This window comes from Styela clava, chromosome 11 (genome assembly GCF_964204865.1).
Source record: "Styela clava chromosome 11, kaStyClav1.hap1.2, whole genome shotgun sequence".
Taxonomy (NCBI): Eukaryota; Metazoa; Chordata; class Ascidiacea; order Stolidobranchia; family Styelidae; genus Styela; species Styela clava.
Window position 1 is genome coordinate 14178179 of NC_135260.1, and position 14823 is coordinate 14193001.

Sequence of the window (14823 nt, forward strand, 5' to 3'; positions counted from 1 at the left end):
AAGGATAAATCGGTGCCCAGGGAAACATCCATCACATGGATCATCTGTTAATCTCTGGGATGGCCAATAAAGCATCAATCTCACAATCACACCTCTTACTTGCCAATTTTTTAAACGATGGTTGCAAGAAGTGAGAGCACGTCCAAGGCATTTTGTCCACCATTGGTTAATAATTATTTCGAAATACAACAAAATTAAAACAATGTAAGTCTTTCATAAACCTAAGTGAAAACAGATGGGTTTTCAATAAACATTATTATACAGAATTTAGGCATCTTTTATATGTCACAAGTTTGGAATCAAACCAAGCTTTGTTTGTTGATTGGACCTGGTCTATGGGTCCGTGAAAAGGTTGAAAAAAATATCATCAATTGTCAAGTAATGTGTTATTATGAAACGAATGGCATCTGACAAAGTTGTTGAGGTTCGATTCTGAAAAAGATATATGATTTCAGCCCCCAAGATGTCTATTCCAGTTGCTGAAAAATCCCCATAGCGATTTTGCAATGTGTAAGAGGTTGCTGTTGTCTAGTCGGACACAGTTAACTGCGGTCAATTATGAGTTATGACACAGTTAATTATTAGTAATAGAAAAATTTTAAATGGTCATACCAAAAAGACGGAAGAGCTGGTATTAATGAGGTTTATTCGTTTGGCAGAGAACTTGTACTTAATAACATGTATTTGTGAATACATGACCCAGTGCAATCATGTAAAACTATGAAAAGTCTGGTGATATTTCACACAACACAATCTAACTCAGTTTCTAACACTTGAGTACATTGCTCCAATACTAAAATCTCAATAATACGTGAAGCACATAACAGATCCAACTACTAGAATCATCTGCAATTAATTAACTTACTACCCTGACAAAAAACATATTTCAGTTTAATGAGATTCCTGTACCAAACAATTTACCATTCTTTAAAACTATCTTACTAATGCTTGTTTTGTGATAGCTATATTTCAATAATAAATCCAATAGAAAGTCTATGTCAGGTATTTCGTGTTACATTGGCAGTGGAGAAAGAATAAAAACACTTCAAGGTGTAGATATATAATATAGGGTAGACAAATAAGTATAAAATTTGATTTCTATTTATTTTAATCTTGATGGTATGTTAATGTATAACCATAATCTTGATAAAAGAAAAAAAAATAGGAAATAGATAGACATTTCCAGAAAAAAAGCAATAAATATTGATTTCAACAAGATGTTGATTTTCATTTCTTCATATTTTATACACAAATTTGGATTTGAATTCTAGCAAGTGAAAAAGACAAGCTGAATAATAATGATGATGATAAATGAAATAAAATTGCAAAATTTAAGAAGGAGTGAAGTACAAAAAAATACTCGACCTATTGAAAAAGTGACAATGCTTTTCTTTATTAGTCCCTGGTTAAATTGTATCCAAGTAGACCAGAAACAAAAAGTATTTATATCCGAGGCATGTTAATTTCAAATAAATATCATTGCCAGTATTGCCACTCATCCAACAAACTCAAAGTCAATACTCAATAACCATATTATATTCAGAAATACAAATATTTCAGAATATACTGTTCTCTATTCTGATTTTACTGCTTTAAACTGCTATCAATATCGCTATCAATTGACATACTTCTTAATTGTAAAACATACACTGGCATTATCAGTAAGCCTGATTTAATTTTACTATCTCCAATGAGATCTTATATTAATATAACAACCATGGATATAGTATTCGCATACCAGTCACGCAAAGATTAGAATATGCCTTGCCATGGGAAGAGAATGATAATTTACCAACAAATTGAAATAGAACAGGAAAAAGAGTAGCCTTGTCTACATGAAATCCGTACTCCCGTAGTATGTGAACCAAGATGGTGGACACAGGAACGTAGTATGTGTACCAGGTTAGGGTTAGGCAATCATTTTATTTCAAGTTTCCTTATTTTAGTTCTGAGACTAGCCAAGTGACTGCTGTAGTATTTGTACCTGAAATTATGGCCTCACCCTAACCTGGTACATATACTACGTTCCGGTGTCCGCCACCTTAGTACGCATACTACGGGAGTACCTGAAACTCTTCAATTTTGGAGTAATATAAAACAAAGTTTTCCAAGTCATGAAATGGATATGGAGAGAGCACCATTAAGTTATGAGTAAGTAAAATCATCCTTTGGAGAAATCGTTTCATTGCCCATGTAACCGAACTCTCAACCTACCTGAGAGAGTGTGTGTGTGATGAACCAATGAAATTGAAACAAAAATTGGTGAAAAGGTCATCCACCTTGCAAGGTTTTACAGAATCTCTTCCGAAAAGGTACTCAACAAAGTCACAATAAAGACGATTACCAAAATAACTCACCCTTTTTGGCCATGATGATCTTCACAGTTTCTTCAAATCAATCAAAATACAAACTGCTACAATAGAGTTATTAGGAAATACATACCTACATTAGATAAGGCGACTGAAATATAAGCACAAAAATATAAGCAAAATGATAATATAGTACATATAATGAACTTAATGTTATCCAAAATCACTTTTTAATACAATAGAGGAGCGAATTAAATAAAAAACAGGACATGCAAATACAGTATTATTATTCTTAATAATTATGTTTGAAATTATCATTTGCAGCTAATCATAATCCATTGATAGTAGCATCAAGTTTTTCATACTCATACGGGCTTGTAAAAATCAAAAAAACGATCAGCACTAAACACAAAAAAAAAGAAATTATATCTTTTTGTGGCATATGGTATTATTTGAAGCCATTACTCAAGTTGGAAATAACCTTAGTCAATAAAGCAAGATATAAATCAACTCTTGGTCCCTATTGAAAATTTTTGAGTCATTTGATTATGGTATATTCCAAAGCTGTACACGCTCCATGAACAGACACGCTTTGAAACCATTTACAATTTAGCTGAAATGAACTTCCAGCTAATGAGGCTAAATGACCGAATGTGTTCCAATGTTTTGTGTTCAGTTGTCATCTTTTTTGCCCCAGGAACTAACAAAAAAAAAATATTTGCCAACAACTTGGAAAGAAAACCAAGTCAAAACAATCACACAAATTTATTATAAGTGGCCAAAGATAACATTAAACACGGCAATCAATGACTACGGTAATTCCCAAAAAAACTCCAATTTGTAACAAATTATTTCCGTCTAACTAAGTATGTTTTAACATAGGAATCACCATGGGTTTCCCAAAGTTTATTGCAAAATAGGCTACATGGCCACTTCCACTGCTAATCAAACCATGAGTAATACTCAAAATCCCAAATATTCAAAAATTACTCTCCTGACTAAAAATGGTATTTGAACTGATATTAATGGTGACACCATGCAGATATAAATTATGAACCCATGTCAGGAAAATACTCAATTGCTAAACAAAAGGCAAATAATTCAAAAGACAGACCATAATATTCCATTGTTCATCATAAATAACTATATAAACTTGCAATGACGAACTTGATTTACTTATTTTTTCACAAATGATTCATAGCATGGATTACATCAGATGGTATATTATTGTAACGTAAAATACCGACTGCTTGTTAAGTTAGTACCGTATATTACCCTTGGCACAATATTATCATACTCATTGTCTGGCAAAAATTAGATAGGCATAGGCCCATATATTCCAGTACCACCATAGTAATGGGGCCAAATGATAACTTTTGACTGTGTGCTGTGATGTGTTACAATGCTTAGTATTGAGTTTTCCGTTCACGAAACTAACAAAATCTTTTTACTTTACAGAATATTTGCCAACATCTTAGAAAAGAGAACCAAGTCAAAACGACCACACAAATTTAATATGATAAGCCAATGTCAAATTATTTAAACGCGACGACAATAACTACTTCCAAAAAATCTTTCAAATACTGTACATAAAATTATTTCAATATAACTGGCACTGGCACACCTACATTATATAAGAACATATTTAAAGATTGCTTTGAAGAATTAGGTTTTTTTGTTACTATTTTGGGATGCGTTTCCTTTCAAAAATCCAATTTAATGGCAATGGAAGAAAAATTGGTTGTAAATTGTAGTAAATGCTCTATCAAAAAAGTCATATTATAAATTGACTGTGTACGATATTGATTGCAAAAAGTGAAAGAAAATAACAATAAGTGCGAAGTTGACAGCCCAAAGTGGTTTACCATGAATATGCCGGATAGTTTTGTGGAGCAGGAGGATATGGTTGGGGTGGCTGTGATGGGAAGGTTGAATTAGGGACACCATGTTGTCCATAGCTGGGATAAGGTGGATATGAAGTAGGGTTATTTGGCTGAGCTTGCACTGGAGCTGATTGGTTTCTTGCCCTCAGTGTTGGTTTAGGTACAGATGGATATGGGGTGGGATTATGAACTTCGTTTCTGCGTTTTTCTAAAATAAGTTCTCTCATTTTGTCTACTTTTGCTCGTCTTAGATGAGCAGTTTTGCGTAATTTAGTGAATTCTGCTATAAAGTCTGTAATATCAATATCCTTAGAATTAAATTTTTCAGCAATCATCTCTGTCTTTTCTTCACTTTCAGCAGATCTCGTTTGTAGAATAGCGAGCAGTGCATCTAAGTTCTCTTCTTTTGATAATGAGGCAATTTTACCCTGATTAGTTTGAAAATTATCATGAGTTTCTTTCAATCTAGTGTACTTTGCTCCAATATCTGCTTTCAGTTGAAGCAGTCTTGGCTCTTTACCCAAATTAGCATCTGCAAGGCTTCGGTTTTCAGCCAGGATCAATTCTCTATCAAGATTCATCTTTTTTAATCTGTCGTCATCCAAAACAAACTGATTGATTTTTTCTTCATCATTCATGATTTCTTCCAACTCAGATAATGTCAAATCCTCAAGGTGAACCATATAATCAATATCCATGACTTTTTTAATGGAAATGTTTTTATTTGATTACAAATGATCTACATATACTGAACTAAAGTATATTAAAGATTAGTGATACATAAATAATTGAATTTATATCAAGCTTATTAAGCTCATAAAATTTGCAAACACCAAACATTCAACAAGAACAAACATTGTGTCATATAGGCCTACTTTGTCATGAGGAACCCTTTTTAATCTAAGCAAGTCAATGCAATAAAATGCATATAGGGAGACATGATTATGGAATTGAAAAAATGTAGTCCCATGGACAATAAATGATCGAGTTATTATTGAAAATAGGATAGTTTCATCCAAAGTTAATCTTTTTGAGATACTGACATAGTCATTTTACTTTTGTATACCTGCATATTGATATTTGTGTATTAATCTTTTGTTTCCACAAAGCAAGTGATGATCATGCAATTTTAATCAAAGTAGTTAATCACTCATTTTTGCTATTGCATTGACTGACATAGAAGTGTACTAGAATTTGGAACTTACATATATTGTGACTGAATTAGGTCCAGTATGGCACAGTTCCCGAATTCCAAGAATAGCCTCCACATTAAAAGACGGTTATAACATTGAGTGCAAACCCCTCCTAATGAGACAGTCTGGGCCTCCATATCGAAACAAATAGATAAACCAACAATGCGCAATAAACTAAAACGAAGCACAATCTAAAAACAGCATCATTGGATCTTGGATGCCTCAGAGAAAAATAATCCCCAGATTTACCACAGAAAAAATAATTTACCGTAGCATTTGAAAATATTCAGCAAAAAAACACAATTTTGGTCATGTGCCAGTCAGGATTCCATGGCCTTTTTGCACGAGAAATAGAGCGTGCAATCAGAAATTCCGCCATGCAAATCAAAATTCCCGGCGTGCAATCAGAGATCACTGTGTGCAAAACAACTGTGTCTCAGTGCAACTGACTTTCACTTCAGAGACTGTACATCCGCGCAAAATTATTGGATAAAAAATAGGTTGAATCAGAGCAATTTGACCCCTAGCATTATTTTTATGGCCTACTTTGTCATTAATTTTGAGAGTGTTTTTGCGACTTCAGATACAGTTCAGTACATCCGCGAAAATTTATTGGATAAAAATACAATGAATCAGAGAAAAATGGACGTTTGACCTTTGACTCCCAAACATTATTTTATACTTTGTCATTTATTTTGAGAGTGTTTTTACGATTTGGTGGTTTAACACCGATTTAAATGTTAATAATAACCATCATTTTTGATCGATTAGTCAGTTACATGTTTCAGATGCACGGACTTTATGGCGGGGGAAGCTGTGACTGACCTGCGTCAGCGAGGAGTCTAGCAATCTTTCAACATGACGCATTTATATTCTCACAGGATTTCTATCATTCAACATGATGCGCCACACCGCCGTCTTTTTTTGCTACGCATTTTTCGATCAGGCCGAATCTTGCAAGCTATTGTAGTCAACAATTGTGGAGCTACAATAAACTTAGTGGACCCAAAAATAAATACTTCGCGAAGCAGCCAAGGACTAAAATAGATAAATACACAATATAGAACCAATATTTTAAACAAATACTGAAATATGAAATAAACTGATACAGGTAACACACAGAAACATGTATACACTACAGTAGGCTACTATCTGACTATCAGACTATACTGCTATATCGGTATGCCCCATACAGCCATAGTCCAACATACTGCTGTACTGCAGTACTGTAACACTAACACAGAGATCTGTATTAAGGCAGATACATACCGGTAAATGCCTAAGTAAGGTCTGAAGGTGCCGGTAACCTGTACTGTACTCTTTGCAAATGACAGAAAGCTTGAAATGACCAATGTCAGAAGTCTAACAATAATACTGTAATTAAGTGGTCGGCAAGCTATGAACCACGGCCGAATCGTGGGCCGCCGAGCATTTTCTAGTGCTGTAGTGGGCCTCCAATAAATTTCAATTGTTGCAGTAATACACATAAAAGTTCAGAAATTCTATAAATCCAACATTAGATATAAATGTTTTTTGTTCATATAGGTCTGTAGGTACGATACTGTACCGATATCAAACCATCATACTGTTATACTCATACATTAGTACCCGGTACATTATTTTCATTTCAACTAAACAAATTAGTCAAGATGTCCCTTACTGCCTTAGCAAGTTTCTTGCGGGTAAATTTTTAGCCTAATTGTTGGGCCTTGAAACATTTCCATTTAACTTTTTTAGTATTTACAGATTTGGTAAAAAAAACTTTGCCGACCACTGCTGGAATAGTGAAATACATGAATACTATATACAAGTATAGCAATGCGATAAAATCTGCAAATCTGCAGCAAGTGACCTGGATACATTCATATATCTGAGTAAACGCCACTTTTTTTTTTGCCAAATAGAATTCCAGTGCCAATATGAAATTTAATTATTCATAAAATTTTTGTCCAGATGAAAGTGAATTAATATTATTTATGTGTATTTCCAATTTTGATTACAGTAATTGATATCGGAATACAATCGTATGGTTTGAATTCCGTTTAAATGAAGAAAAGTCATTTTACAATTTAAATATACAATACCCATACATTTACATATTCAATATCAGCAATTCATTGTTAGTAGTTCCAATTGATTTAGTTGATTGTTGTCCCAATTGTCATCATCGTGAATGTTATTAAATTTATTTTATATTAGCATGGAAAAGCAAAATTTATAAATATTAGACAGCAAATTTGAACACCTATCATGCTAATAAGATTTTCCTATTTCCTGTCCAAGTAAATGCAAGTTGTTATTCAACTCTAACACTGTAACATAAAAAATTATCCATCAGACACCCAAATAAACATATCATATAGAAAATACAACAATTTATGCTTATGTTTACCACCTATGTAAACCAAATATTCTCAAATCATTATAGACTTTATGAGTAGGTTATCCACTATTCCTTCATTGAGAAGATCTTGTCTATCAACATCAGACATTAATTTAATAACGCCCAAAATCTTACATTTTAAAATAGCACGTATATCACATTGCATCTGATATATATTGTCATACTGTCATATTTTACTTTATTCCTATATTCCCATATGGCTGACTTTCCACAATGGGTTATTAACAGTTTAGCATCACTTTGAAAATTATTAGAAATAATTTTCTCCCTATTCCATTCTATGTTACTCCATTCCCAAAAGTCGATTATCCACTCACAATTACAAAATAAGTGCATACATGTTTCCTCATATCTATTACAGTATTACACAATACACATAATCCATTTTCATTGTTAAACCAATGTTTCAACTTATCACCCGTTGGTAACCCATTACAGCATTACTGCATTATGAGAAATTTTCCAGCTCAAGATTTTATTCTTGTTAGGTATTTTGCATTTCCAAATATTCATCCAATTAATTGGTATATTCAATTTATATTTTTGTGCTACATGAATGTCATGTCGTGTAGCAATTTCTCTAATTTTCATACGGTAGTTTTTAGTAAGTTACTTATTTTTTTTTGTAGTTAATTCTATAAATTTCAGGTCTATTTTCCTCTATATTATGGTTATTTGCTAAGATCTCTTTCCAACTCAAAGGTAATCTGTTCCAAACTTGTTGACTTTCGTTGGAAAATTTATTACTCTAGCCTATCATACAAAAGACAGAAAGTTGTCGTGTAGTCGAGTTGTCGCATTCATCTGTAACTACGTCAGTACGTAGGCCTACCGTACCTTGAAGAGCATAAACCATTGTTTCAAAATCATATTCAATAGCCCACCTTCAAAACTATAGACGCAGTTTATGACGAACAATATGCAAATAAGAGTTAAAGCTATTCAGCTACTGTACATAAACTCATGTCCACAGCTCCATCTTAAACATCGGCGCCCCAGCAAATCAGATGATGGGACAATTATATCGGCAGGCGAGAGCAACAGAGGGAGATGATTTACTACAGCTATTATATTCGCCATGAGCAGGAAAAGCTGACTACAATTAAAAACATCTTATAACAATTCGAACCATCGGTAAAAATATCAATTTATGCTTCAAGCAAATTAGTATGGACCTTTCCCCGAGCTTCGATTTCCTTGTTTACATCGTGAAATTGGCCAATCAGCAAGATGCAAAAAGTGACGTAACAATGCTCCATTTTCGCATCCGCTCAGACACTTTTCTCACTCAGACAGATTTTCAAGCGTGGTTGTAAACATTACCTCGTTTTCGCGTTTTTTAACCCTAATCGTTAGTTTTCAGTTGTGTTTCGGAAACTTAAATATAAATCAGATAATTCAATGATCACTCTGTCTTCCTAGGAGTTTCAATTTAATTGCAGTAATAAAAAATGAGTGTAGAAATAGCTGTGATAGACTAGGCTAAAATTCTTTACCGGTACTTTTAAAGAACAGATTGTTGTATGTGATGAATCATAATGATAGTTTAAAACACATTCCCCATTTTACAGGCGCCAACTCGCAAAAGCACTCTTAAAATAGCCCCGAAAATTTTGCAATGGTAAAGTATAGGAATAATTTTTCTGGGGTCAAAGGTCGGGGAAAGGTCCATCGATACCAAACTATATAGTAATATATGATCCCCGAGTATCGACTCCTTGAACATTATTTCCGTAACAATAATCATTCAGTCATAGTTTACCATGATTCAGAAGATAGTCGACGGTTACTCTCCGATGGAAATTGATGCTCCCCACTCAGAAATCTTTTCAATAAGGCAAATTTTAGATTTAGGGCATGCTTTTCAACAGCGACCCATTTCCGTAATTTTAAATGTGATTGTTAGTTTTTAGTTATATCCCAAAGCTCTAGGTCTACTTACTTACATACCGTACTTACACCAACGACTAACATAAAAGAAAATGATTCCGTTCCATTTTGCATTCAGAGTGTTTTAGTTTAGCCGCAGCAACAAAAACGGGTTAGATTAATATTTTAAAATTGAAAGTCGTTACCTTTCAACAATGCTTGATTTCATTGATAAATTTAGGTACCAATATGGAAAGATTTCGTTGAATCAAGGGTCGGACCCTCGTTGGTCGTTTGGTCCTCGGACCACAGTACCGGTAATTACAGAACTTCTTCCAAAAATGCATTATGACATAACAAAACATTAACAGAATGCCGAACCAAATCCAAAGTTTGGTAAGTTTCAATTTCGTATTGCAATTAACACTTTTGCATAATTAGGGTGTGTGCCCTTCAAGTGTATACAAGTGAACATATTTTCAATTTCATGATTATGATGATACAATCATTTTATATAAGCTCCTGAGAATAAATCTGGAGAAAGGAACGAAAATGTCTGGCAACGGTGATGCCTTGGATTATGCCGAACTTTGTCGACTTCAAAGCACCGATGCCTCGCGAAGTTATCGGTAGTCAAAGTCATCAAAAAAACTTCCAGTGAAGTGGGATAATAGACGGCAATAATGGCATCTATTTCAAGAGAGGAAGTTGTTGTAACCGAAATCAGTCCAGAAGAATATCCTGTGGAGGTAAATTATAAACCGTTTAATTGAGATATTTAGCCTGAATTTCAGGTATTTTTAAATTGTCGCCGTTTGACTAAGTTAGAACCGAAACCCGGTTCCGGTTCGAATTTAATGTCATCATTTGTATTGTCGGCTTTCCGCACGTCTTCCTGTTAAATCGACACTTTCTGCTGCCCTGATTACTGGCGTCCCTACCACGACCCCATCTATTATAATTTATGTAACGTTATGTGTAAAGTTAGTGCGATTCCATCATGATGAAGAAAATTAAACTAAGTTACCCCATTTCACGGACCATAAGGCCCGGATATAAGGCTAACCGGATAAATCGCTTAGATTTGAGTTTTGTCCATACATAAGACGCAACGGTTTTAAGGAGTATCAGTTACCGTATAAAGCTCATTAACAAAAAAACTCAATATTTTTCATGGGTATTGTATTTTATTCAAAAGAAAACATAAAATGGCGATTTGTTTATAAAACAATAGTAGTGGTACAGGTTTTGAGAGTAGGCAATAAAGCTTAAAAGTACTACTTGAACCGGATCCATGTATTAGGCGCACTGGGTTATAAGACGTGCGGAAAAAAAATTTTAAATTGCGTGTTGTGGTCCTTAAAATACAGTACTGATTTTGCTGTTGTCTAGAACTCACAGTTTTCGACAAATGGCACTTGTTTTATGTTGTATAACCAACTTTCTGTCACATTCAAACTTAATGAAATGGTCTAATAGGGATATAATATATTATCAGGTAAAAAGATGCATAGTAGAATTACGAAAACAGCGACAACGCCTTTTTGTTGAACTTGGTAAAATCGATCACGAAAGGAAAAAACTTCAAAATGACATTCGTATTTTAACTGACAGGCTAGCTAAAGTAAGATTTTTTTTAATTATATACAAGCTTTAACTTTGATTATTTATTTATGCCTCGAAATCCTTAGTTTTTCAACTATAAAAAAATGTATAAACATTATCCACGTCTCTATATATTTTTTCCAATGATGATATTTTTTACATTTGAATGCATTATACTGCATCAAGCCTATTGTAATTTGTGAATAATTAGCAATTATGAGGCGGCAGAAATGTTTTCTTACATCTGCTGATGATATCGCTTTATTAACTAGATATCTTTCGAACAAGCTCAGAAAATGCAATTCAAAATAGACCTTGAAAAGACCATTGACGAAACAGAAAGTGCATATTCAAAGTAGGTTCAAAAAGAAGGATAATTTTCGGTGCTACTTCGGTATGCGATTTCAGCGGATGGGTGATCTTGTAAATTAAGTTAAGGTTAGAAACTGGATATTATGAGATTGAAGGCATACCAAAGTGACACCACAATGGCGACACTTTAGTGTGTAGGCTAATTGAGAATTGAGATCACGTTAAACAAGTTAGATAGCATACCGAAGTGGCACCGAATTTTCATATTCATTCCGGGGGATAAAAAAGAAAGCCAATGAACGGCTTAATCATACGGCGAATCACTCACCCTCGTTGCAGGTGGCACGGAAATAGTTTATTTATCAGTTCAGCGTTCAATGCGCATGGCTTTGACATTAGAATGTGCAACAACCGAACTGTGGTTAGTTAAGTGAACACACACAATAATTACCAGCAGAAATGGAACCTACGCAGGGTGGTATTCAGCAGTGAATTTGTGCGACCAAAAATCAATGCCGTGCACAACAATTATGGTAGATTAGACGGCTAATTATAAAAACAAACCGCGAATTAACTATCAGTCTATGCCAAGTAGGCGCAGGTTATTCTGAAACTCACGCTAAATAATGAAAATTGCACTTATACGTTGATTGGAGCTGTTTCGACTTTGTTGCCATCTACAACTGCCTTCGACAGAGACGTCAAAATCCCCTATAAAACTTTCTACGTGTTTTTCAGGCTCATTGAGACATCCAAGGGTTTATATAAAACCGTGAATGAAACGAAGAAAAGCATTCAGGACCCAGACCAAGGAAGTCGCACCGAAATGAGAAGTACTGGAATGGGATCCGTCAGAGGGCCCATCAGTGACAACAGGACAGATGGAACAGCAACTCCGCCTCTAGTTCCCCTAGAAGCCACAACGTCCAATTGAAGAACGTAATACACAATTTTTATAATTACAGGGAAAATAACGGCCTTGTGTTGTGACTATTTTAGAATGATAACAAAAAGTTATATTATTCACAGGAAAGAATACACATTGATAGCAATTACCATTAAAATTTTGCCGTTTTTTTGTACACCCAAAAGTCCGATCTCAATTGATGACTTTTCGTAGACCCGCTATTTAGAAAATATTTATATTCATTTCAAAAAAATGAATAATTGTTCAAATGAACTCATTTTAGGTATGACACCTTTTTTTTCTCAGTCGTGGAGTCTCTCATAGTATGCCCGATTGACGAACATATCATATTTAAACGGTTAGTCGGTTGCCACAAGCATGGTTTGAAAATTTACATGCGGAGCCATTCAATCCGAAAACAAATTCTGTTTCCACCTGGGCAATTTTCCATTTTTAGAAAATCTTAACCGTGATTGCCATCACTTCATAACTATCCGAGGAGAACAGAATAGAAATCTTTTGAATATATACACCATATATATTGTAAATTTTAGTACTGTATATATATAAATATACATACATTTATTTTACACATTATTTATTCAATTTAATATAAGCAATTTTTTCAATGAAAATATGTAGCGACAAGTTAACCTGGAAAGTTATATCGTTCAAGCAGGCCATTTTTAGGTAGCTCCGACGGTAGCGGTACTACAAAGGGTGAAAGAGATATAACTAAATAATCAAATTCCAATTCAGTTACATACTGATTTGAGAAAATATGAATTTCATTTAACATTTTTTGTTATAAATTTCACAAACTAAATGACCTACAGGTTAAACGGTGCTCCTGAAGTATACGCACCAAGATGTCGCATGACCTGAACCCTAACCTGGTACACAACCTGAGTTCAGATTGTGCGCCATCTTGGTGCGCATACTTCAGGAGGTCCGGTTAAACACATGTGCGCTATGTAATATTACGTCATATCGTAACGCAGGTTGAAGATTTTTTTTGTCCTGGACCTGCCAACTAAACAAATTATTTAGATTAACATTTGGTGAACAACTTCGATTAAAAATGATTTTTGTAAAGTGTCATATAATAAATATAGGTGAAAAGAGTGACAAAATCTTTATTACAATTCAAAAACAAATTGTTAATGTTCGAACTATTATAGACATAAAATTAGGTGTAATTTGTATAAGAACTATCAATGATCTGCAGAGTTCAAAGGAAAACGGTAGTTATTTTCAGCAGAAAACGAAGATATCTATATATATAAGTTTTTATCATTAATAAAACTGAGCTTTTATTGTTTTGCGTTGCATAATTAGCAAAGCTGACAAGTCACTGGGCTTTTTGATTTGTCGCTATTTTCGTCCATTCTTCAAAATCACACTTGGCCCCCGCGTCTTAATTGCTTGACTATTTAACTGTTTGATTGCATTTGTAACATTATTTTCAATGCTTTCTTCGCGTGCAGTTTTGAGTTATCAAATACTAACACGAAAGGTAGCGCGGCTAATTTATCGTAAGTTCTCAATTTAAATCTACGATCGGCGCATCGTTCTAAGCCTTGGGAACATCCCTGCCATCGTACCCGTGACTACGATAGTTCGCGCGGTTCGAACCACGCTTCAAACTCTGTGGTGTTTGGTATCATTAGAACTGAATATATATTCACACAACCATCCGCCAAATAATATAAACACTTTGATTTGTAAGGTATACGTGATTTGGGTGACCGTGCATTTGAACCCATACATTTGCACCCGTATACCCGGGGGTTCAAGTTATATGAGGGTGCTAAAATCCACGGGTTAGTATGGCTTCGAATATTCGTGAAAAAAATTTCCATAGGTGCAATTGTCGTGGGTTCAAATGTAATGGAATGTGAATGTACCCGTGATTTGGTATCAGCGTGAGACGCCAGTTATCCAGTTCCTCACGATAGTATTTGATTCACATACTGCATTTATCCCGGGGGATAGAAAAGCCGATACCGGTAAGACAGCTCAATCATACGGCGAACCACGGCCTCTCGAACGGTTACCGGTACCAGTCCATTTTGGGTATGGGATTAGTTTGCAAGTTATTTGTTTCAGATGCTTGGGGTTAATGGTGGACCAGCGCTCACGTGAACAGGAGACAGCAATCCTCCCGCACATTATTATCCCACACGGGATTCGAACTTGGGAATCCACGTAGGGTAATCAGTGGTGTGATGGCAAGCGTAATCCTAACGCTTAGCGCGATGCGCCACACCGCCGAGCCATCATAAAGCACCAACGCCCAAATTTTCTCAATTGAAGGATGTAGGACACACTTCCCAGGAAA

The 14823-nt window shown here is 34.7% G+C and overlaps 3 protein-coding genes across 6 annotated transcripts in view; 1 reads left to right on the plus strand and 2 right to left on the minus strand.

Moving 5' to 3' along the window:
- Positions 1-2496, minus strand: part of LOC120347653 (phosphoinositide 3-kinase adapter protein 1-like) — a 34025-nt gene extending 31529 nt beyond the window's left edge. For 2 of the 4 annotated variants that reach the window (XM_039417707.2, XM_039417705.2), the window contains exon 1: positions 2358-2496. In XM_039417707.2, coding sequence (XP_039273641.2) covers positions 2358-2370 — 13 coding nt within the window. In that variant the 5' untranslated portion in view covers positions 2371-2496. The remainder of the gene's footprint in view (positions 1-2357) is intronic. The other 2 variants (XM_039417704.2, XM_039417703.2) reach the window with 1 other exon arrangement.
- LOC120347656 (vacuolar protein sorting-associated protein 37B-like) lies at positions 2461-4970 on the minus strand. Its single transcript, XM_039417709.2, has one exon. It carries the CDS (start codon positions 4888-4890, stop codon positions 4171-4173), a length of 720 nt encoding a protein of 239 aa, XP_039273643.2. The 5' UTR covers positions 4891-4970; the 3' UTR covers positions 2461-4170.
- A 4889-nt stretch (positions 4971-9859) lies between these two features.
- Positions 9860-13735, plus strand: LOC120347660 (uncharacterized). The gene is made up of 5 exons (XM_078117960.1): positions 9860-10054; positions 10178-10407; positions 11157-11282; positions 11536-11618; positions 12314-13735. The coding sequence occupies exons 2-5, from the start codon at positions 10342-10344 to the stop codon at positions 12507-12509; spliced, it is 471 nt and encodes a 156-aa protein (XP_077974086.1). The 5' UTR covers positions 9860-10054; positions 10178-10341; the 3' UTR covers positions 12510-13735.
- Positions 13736-14823: the final 1088 nt, after the last annotated feature.